Below are 8982 nucleotides of genomic sequence, written 5' to 3' on the forward strand. Positions count from 1 at the left end.
CAGCAGCAGAATGTGAAACAGGCATGGATGGAGGTGCCTTGCGTGCTTTTGAACATGTGCGCTGGTGTGAAACCTTATGATCTTGAAGGCCCCAGGCCTGTGTGTGTGTGTGTGTGTGTGTGTGCCTGCCAACTGGTGCTGGAGAGGAAATTATTCAACCATTTACCAGCTAAAAATCCCAAAATAACATGCTTCAGTGGGTCAAGTGAGGGGGTAAATGGACACCCTTTACCAGGGATTTCTCCATGTTTTGATGATAATGTTTAGGCCACTCAAATGCATGGTCACACAGACACATGTCTAAACACGCACATGCACATGCACATGCACATGCACATGCACATGCACATGCACATGCACATGCACATGCACATTCACACACGCAGGCACACACACACACACACACACACACACACACACACACACACATACACACACACACACACACACACACACACACACACACACACACACACACACACGCACACGCACACACACATACACACACACACACACACACACACACACACACACACACACACAAACACACACACACACACAAACACACACAAATGTGTGTTGAAAATCTGTTAAAGGATGAGGTCTAATGCTCAGTGCTTGTCACTCAACTCACACATTTACCTGCAGTTGGCCAGTTTCACTCCCAGGCCATTACCAAGCTGTGTAACTGAAGGTCTCATGCACTTAAACCACTTTGCCTATGGATTTCAATAATTAAACAGGGACCACCATGAAGGCAGTTCCACATTTAATGGGCTAACCTGTTTTAAACAACCATTTCTGTCCTTTTCAGGGAATCTTAAACTTAAATCAACCAGCAGAAAAGTGTGACTCATCACAAAAGTGTAAAGTGATAAACCTCTGAACCCTGTAGCCTGATAGATTGTAGAAGGCACTGGGAAATCTTGATATAAATCCTTTCACGCCATCTATTCGTTACTTTCCTTCACTTGTAGGCTGGACTTAGCATTCATTGTGTCGTGGCACATGCCTGTGCCCTGTCCCGTCGCAACCAGCTCACTGTTTACAAACACAGTCCTTCTTACCGCAGAGGGTGGGACTTTAATGCGCACTAGACTGGTCTTGTTTTACGTCGCTGACGCACGGAGAGGGGTGTGCGCTAGGCCTTCATGGATGCGGAACTGAGCTAACAGTCAATTGGAATTCTTGCTGTCTAACGAAAACGGAGGTGAAAACAGTGTCGTATTTGTGCTATTCAAAGACGGCGGGCATTTTGAACGACCGTTCTCTCACAAGAACCAAAGTAAGTACTTAAGTTGGTGATATATGACGACCTTGTCAACTGACCAGTGCACGCCAGCTGTGTTTATTCCAGCGAGAGCTTCTTAGCAACATCTGTAACTAGCCTGTTAGCTAGTAAGCACAGTAGCAATAGTAGTTGCAGCTATAACGATAGTTGGCTTGTTTTGAATCGCCGTGGAATTGACAGTGCGTTAGCTAACATTAGCCGGGTATGTACACTGACGTTGCTGAACGTTAAAGCAGATTAGTAAACTGTGATAAAGTGTGTGGTTAACAATTATTTGTGCTTGAACTGTGACAGTGGTGTAGCATCACGCACTTGTCTATCGTTAGTTTGTATCCGAAGCTATCGGTGATGTTTGTGTTTAAGCCCATCATTAAGGTAGTTTTAGAAAGGTTATTAGGTCTTAGTAAGCAATGACATTATGAAGAACGGAAACAGTGGTGGCTTTTTTGTTCAGATTATTACTTTCATACCTTGGTAAACATGGACAGCGCGTCTTTAGTATTTCAACGTCATTTCAGCTCGTTCCTTCTCTGCACACATACGGTGTTGCTGAGTGCAGTTACTCTCTGGAGTTGTTTGACCAATGGAAATGTCAGGACAATTACATTACACGAATCTCCCTTTTATTGTGTATATTGTGTGTCTTTTCCCACAGTCCTCGGACCTGTTCTGTTCAATCTATGCTGCCTTTGGGTCAAATTCTACACTGATTACCAAAGTTATGCAAATGAAGAAGCTACTTTCTTGCCAAACACAATAATCTAAATTTTGTCCTTATTTGATTGCAGAAACTTTTGGCTCATCTAATGATTTATTTGCTCTTAACATTGACACAGTGAATCTACTGGGCTGTAGTCATCTGGTGAGACTACAGCCCAGTAGATTCACTGTGTCAATGTTAAGTATTAGTATTAGTACGCACCTAGATCTTGGGCTCTAAAAACCAAAGACCAGGCCTGGAATCTTGGTGTTCTAATAGACTGTGATGTCACCTTCATCAACCATATCAAAGCAACAGCATTCTCTCATCTTAGAAATATAGCCAGACTCAAGAGTTTGATGGAACAAACGCCTAGTTCAATCTTTGATGTGCCCCAAATGTAGCAACCTTTAAGTCCAGGTTAAAAACGTCTCTCTTTACATCTGTCTGTGATCGGGCTCTTAAACTTTACTCTATTCTTACTGCTCTTTAATTCTGGAAGTAGACCTGAGGTCTAGATGGGAAGTGACATCTTGGGTTTACGGTGGAGCTGAAGATTTTATTAAACTCAGATTTTTTTTAAACTATTACATTTAGAATTCTATTCAGACTCTGCTCTGTAGTACTGTATTTGTTGTTTTATTTATGTAAAGCACATTGATGCCTCCGTGTATGAAATGTGCTACATTAATTTCCCTTGCCTTGTGTTGTGCGCCTCCACAACCACAAGGCAAACTAGTGCACAATGAAGATTGAAATGAAAGTTTACTATTTTGAGTACACTCACTCAGTACGTTTACATGATGGCATTAACCCGATTTGGCTTCTCTATCCATGGGGGAGGGGGCAACTGCTTTATCTCAGGGTACATGGCAGTGAAAAATCTGTTCAAATCAAATGTGGAATGTTTACAAGCGGGCATCTGCTACCGTTGATTATACAGTAAATAAGTTGTGAAATGACAAAAACACATCACAGTGAAAGTTGTATTAGTATTGATTGATTGACATCGATATGAATGAATGACATGACTAACAAGTGGTGGAAAAGTAATATGAAACTATTTGTTCAGTGAATTTGCGCGTTCTGTCCAAAACTTTAACACATTGGTATAGGCTACCACATAACTATCATCTGAAATATCACGGTATGTCGCAACAAACCTAACCTTGATCTAAACAGAATATTCAGTATGGAATGGGAATAGATCAGAGCAGTATCTTTTATCGCGTTTGACACATATGCCCTGATTGCTGTGTGCAGGTGAAGTTTCCTGTGAAAATAGGGTAGCATTTCTCTCCATGAATTCGCGGCCATCTGAACGTCCTTATACGTGTTTAAGGAGGGGTTGTAAAGTTGCTCATATCTATTCGGGCCTCTTGTGTTATTTTTGTTCATAATCAACAAGAATAAGCTTGTGAGACAGTCTGCAGGATATTCATAAAAAACGTGCCATTAGTATGAACAGTTGAAAAGTTCTCCGATATACAACCAAATCCGATCTAGTTATCTGGGGGTGTAAATCAGACTTCAGTCGGGCACAACAAATCTAGATTTGTGGAGTTACATGAAATGGATCTTAGATTTAAACCTGACAAAGCCAGAAATCTTGACACATGTAACCGCAGTGACTCACTCTCACACACACACACACACACACACACACACACACACACACACACACACACACACACACACACACACACACACACAAATGTAGAATTGTGCTTCACTGTGAACAGGTCTGGAGGTTACTTTTCATGAAGAGTTCTTTTTTTACAGAACACACAAAATTCACAGTGTGAAAAGAGTCCCTGAATGCCTAGAAGTCACAGAATCCGGACAATTGTGATGTCCAGCCAGGTGCTCATTTGCTGTGAATTACTCTTACCTGGACTTGTTGTTCTATTCTAGTTGTTTGAATTTCTTGTTCAAAGCCTGACACTTCCATGTTAGAATGTGATGCATCCAATTTGCCAGATTTGTTTGTTCGACTGGCTGTAGCATATAGTTCCAATTACAACTAAAATAATATACAAAATGTTGAGGATTTTGAAATAGATGGATGTGGAGAATAACAGTCTGAGGATAGGCCTAGCACTTTTTTCTTGGTTTCACCCAAAATGTGAATACCAGTGCTCTTCAACGAAGGGTGTCCATAAGGATATTAAGAGGGATATTATAACGACTGCATGGTTTCAGTTCGATATCAATTTACTGTTATGTTACAGAAGAGCTCTAATAAAGTCCCCATTGCTTTTTTCCCTTATTAACATCCACCAAAATAGGCAAGTTATTATTGATTTTTTTTCTGGTCATGAGGGGAAGCTGGGTGTGGGATTGTGCCCGTACCAGATGAGGAAACCAGAATTCCCAGGCCTACCAGTGAGGATGGAAAATACTGCGCTTCCAATGAGGTGGTCAGAGCAGATTTGTGGACAGTCCTGGAATGGACAGAAATCCATTTCATGCACAGGGAGTCTCAGCAGGCAGCTTTCTCGTGCGGACCCAGCTGAAATTTCGTGCTTCAAAAGATCAATTTCCCTTAAGTGGACATGTTCCCTAAGCCCAGGTAAGCTTTGCTTACACCTTCTAGTGTGGCTCTGGGCGGTGGGAGTGGGACTCTGTGTGGAAGAAGTGTGTATGTGTGTGTGTGTGTGTGTATGTATGTGTGTGTGTGTTGGGAGGTATTACCTGCTCAGCATTTTATACACGTAATTAATCAAGACCTTCCAGCTGGCTAGGTTTGGATGGTAAATAAATAGATTGCCAGGATTCTGTTGTGTCCGTAGCACAAAGCACTCGAGCCACCTACTTACTTGTAGAACTATTAACACCTTTACGTCCGTTTAGCCAGTATGGTGCTTGGTTTGGGCTGGTTGTTAGGTATAATTCATTATTTCACAGTCAGTTGTGTAACGGCTAATGAGTGCAAACAAACTATTCTCCGTCAAGTGAAGTGACAAGCGAAATCCCGCCTAAAATATTGTCTATAGCATGGAGACCAAGGTGCATTGAGATCAACAAATGGGCTGTAATACAACAAGCATAAAACTAACTTTCTACAGAAAAGGTTGGACTGCAGTGCAAAAACACCCAAATTACCAAAGACGTATTGAACAAGAATGCAACAGCAAACACTCTTGAGATCTTCTACCACAGACGTATTGAACAAGAATGCAACAGCAAACACTCTTGAGATCTTCTACCACAGACGTATTGAACAAGAATGCAACAGCAAACACTCTAGAGATCTTCTGCATGAGTGAATCCATGTACCAGTGCTGTATTGGAGAGTTTCCTGGGACCGACCCAAGTGCAGGCTGACACTGGAACTATCTTGGCTCGGACCTAAAGTTACAAACAGCTCCAGCCACAGGTGCTCCTTTGCTCTCTCCCTGAAATCTGACGTCTGCAGTAATTTGCTCGCAGTTGGAGCTCAGTCGCAACTCAATTACAGCACGCTAAAAGGTTAACCTGACTGACAGTGTTATTTGGAGCTTATTAAAGTCCTACTGGTGGCTTTTTGACAGTTTGTGTTGTGCCCTGTGCATTTCCAAACCCTATTTAAAATGATCTTGTCGCAGAACCATCTACAGCAGGAGAAAGAATAAAGAATAATATTTAAATGTATTTAAATTAATACATATTTTAAGTGGGTTAAGCCCACTGCCACCACTAGAGAAGGACGTGGATATATGCCTATCCCACTGATCAATACGCCTATCCCACTGATCAATACGCCTATTCCACTGATCAATATGCCTATTCCACTGATCAATATGCCTATTCTACTGATCAATACGCCTATTCCACTGATCAATACGCCTATTCCACTGATCAATACGCCTATTCCACTGATCAATACGCCTATTCCACTGATCAATATGCCGATTCCACTTATTCATTTCAGATCAAAGGTTTGTTTGTGTTGCAACACAGTCCTTCTGTTATATATCAAAGCCATAAATCATTTGCCAGTAGAAGCCGTTGTTGATACCATCAGATTTAAAGGATCGTTTGTCATAGTCGCCCTACAGGCCCTGCTGATCTGGTCATCTGTGAACAGGTTGTGCCAAGTTGGACCAAAGGTCTTCATGCCAACCATGCATCACACCAACTGATGGATGTCTTGGTGTATTGGTTTGCAATTGCTAATCTTCAGCCACCTCCAGCCATCTTAAGTCATCTTCAGCCACCTTCAGGGACAGGGATAGGGATGTAGTTTGTGAAAGTAGCTAGTGTAGACTTGAGTTAGTCTTGTCAAGGGCCGAGATGGTGACCTGCCCTGTCTGAGACTAGTAGAGCACAGTTTTCTGCTGTTAGCTATGATGACCTTGTGTGTGCATCCTATTAGGAGGAACTCCCCTGTGAGTTCTCTATCACAATGACCTTGCAGTGAGTCAGAGAGGATGGTACAGTTTGGGAACTTCTCTTGGCACTGGCTGTTCTGTCTCTTGGAGCCAACACACAATGCTGTCTTATCCTCAGACACAGCTCTGTTCTTGAACAAGTTTGAACAATCCAATGGGCATGGCCAGCCGAGTCTCTCTGTTCCAATTCTTTCTTTCTCTGTCTCTCTCTCTCTCTCTCTCCCTCCCTTTCTTTCTTTCTCTCTCTCCCTCACTCTTCGTCTCTCTCTATCCCTCTCTCTCTCTCTCTCACTCACTCTTTCTCTCTTTCACTTACTCTTTACCTCTCTCTCTCCCTCACACACTGATTTAATTTCTTTGTTTTTTCGCCCTGCCTCCCTCTCTTTCTGTCTCTTTATTACTTTGTCTCTGTCTATTTCTCTCTCTCTCTTTCCTTACACACATTCTCTCGTCTGTCTCTCTCTCCTCCTGAGACTTCTCTCCATCAGTCCACTCTGTCACGGCCCACCGATCACTTCAATTAGCATGCGCACCCGCCTCTGTCCTCCTCCCTTGCCCCCCGTCCCGGAGCTTCTGCTGAATCAGGACGGCAATCAAGAGGCCAATCGTTAATGGAGAATCGACAGGTGGCTTGTCTGAGCCCGCCGGGCACACTGCTCTACCCCGCTGGCACCCCCCACCGGAACCGCTTAGAGCGGCTGGAGAACACTCTGCACACACACACACACACACACACACACACACACACACACACACACACACACACACACACACACACACACACATATACACACACACACACACACACACATACACACACACACACACACACACACACACACCTACTCTGCACCCAGTCTTAATTATTCCTCTCCGTCCCAGGATGCTCTTCTGCATTAGCAGGACAGTTGGGCGGCCAATGAACATTGAGATTAGTGTGGCGGCTCTAAGGGAAGAAAGCAACTGGGATCATGTGTGGGGATTTTTTTGTGTTATTATTGGGCTTAGATAATAATTGGAAATGATAATTAAATCCGGGGTATGACTAAATGACGAGCTGAGGGACCTGAAGTTTCTGGAATGCGCTGAGCAGGGGTGGGCGTGTCCTTTGGGTGAGAAGTCGATTGTCTTGAGCCAAGTTTTTATTTTTTTTTATTCCAGGGAAGTTTGTTAATTAGTTTTGGAGGAAACTGTTCGAATCCTCACCCAAGGGTGAAGGCTTAGGAGGAGGAGAGGAGAGGAGAGGAGAGGAGAGGTGCAAGCAGATGTAGAAATCCACACAGCTCTCAACTGGAACTCTACTTCCCCTACTCACAGCATTTAATATGGAACAGAAGCTCCTCTTTATGTGCCTGCAGAGGCTTGGCCTGTGAAATACAGAAGTGTAAAGAGGTTTGGATGTGTACATGTGGTTGAGTCTTACTCCATGGAAAAAAACAAAACGTTGTTGTAATGTAACTTCTCCAAAAGTGAATTAGAGTGTTAAATGGTGCAAGCGAGTGGAGAACTACAATCCCTCATGCCAGACATTTATTTGCTGGTGATACGGTACACGGATACAGCTGCTCTGGGCTATTTTACCCTTCTGTGGCTCTTATATCTGCAGCCCTTAATTGTTCCGGTCTGCCATGCTAATTGCATAAACTGATAAGGACTTTGAGAATTGTGTCTGTTGTTCTTCCCTAACTTCACACCTGTCTCCCCTCCCGCAGAATGTTCCGCTTACGGGCGTTGACGGTGGCTGCCGTTGGCATGGCGCAGTTGTCGAGGAGATACCACGGCAACGCCACTCGAGCACCCAACCGGCGGAGGCTGATGCTGGCAGCGTTGGCAGGCGTGACTGGAGTGACTGCGAGCGCCGGGATGCTATGGACCAGGTGGGGCGCTCCGCTCGTCTCTCTCTCTCTCTCTCTCTCTCTCTCTCTCTCTCTCTCTCTCTCTCTCTCTCTCTCTCTCTCTCTAAACTCTATTTTTATCCCCTGTTTTCTCTTTGTATCCGTCTTTGTTTTGCTGTCTCTCTTGTCTTTGTTTTGGTGTCTACTCACTCACAGACTCTCTTTGATAGCCCTTTCTCTTGTGTTGTCCATGAAATCAGTCAGATTTGATGCCTCTTCACCTCTTAATAATGATAAGCTACACTGTAGACACAACTGGTATATATTTTGTGTTATTTTGTGTTATGACTAAGAGTTGCTGTAGTGGCTGTGAATATGCCCCCTCTGGGTGGGGAGCTGGATGTATAGGGTGTGTGTGTGTGTGTGTGTGTGTGTGTGTGTGTGTGTGTGTGTGTGTGTGTGTGTGTGTGTGTGTGTGTGTGTGTGTGTGTGTGTGTGTGTGTGTGTGTGTGTGTGTGTGTGTGTGTGTGTGTGTGTGTGTGTGTGTGATGGATGGAGGGGGATAGTGTGTTCTGTGTGTGTGTGTGTGTTGGATTGAGTGGTGTGTGTGTGTGTGTGTGTGTGTGTGTGTGTGGAGGGGGTCCGGGGAGAGATGGTTCCAGGCGTTCCAGGCCCTTAACCTCAGCCTCATTCTGGCTTTGTCTCATTAAACTGAATTATTCAGACTGCTGCCGCAGCCATCGGCTGTTTATCACCACGGTGCCCTGTTTTCAATTTGTACAA

At 43.9% G+C, this 8982-nt stretch overlaps 1 protein-coding gene across 2 annotated transcripts in view; it reads left to right on the plus strand.

Annotated features, from left to right (window-relative positions):
- The first annotated feature begins 1137 nt into the window (after positions 1-1137).
- micu1 (mitochondrial calcium uptake 1) overlaps positions 1138-8982 on the plus strand; it is a 57029-nt gene continuing 49184 nt past the window's right edge. For both annotated transcript variants that reach the window (XM_080848457.1, XM_080848458.1), the window contains exons 1-2: positions 1138-1285; positions 8077-8241. In XM_080848457.1, the coding sequence (XP_080704583.1) occupies positions 8078-8241 (164 nt within the window). In that variant the 5' untranslated portion in view covers positions 1138-1285; position 8077. The remainder of the gene's footprint in view (positions 1286-8076; positions 8242-8982) is intronic.

The sequence above is a fragment of the Sprattus sprattus genome, assembly GCF_963457725.1.
Source record: "Sprattus sprattus genome assembly, chromosome: 12".
NCBI lineage: Eukaryota > Metazoa > Chordata > Actinopteri > Clupeiformes > Clupeidae > Sprattus > Sprattus sprattus.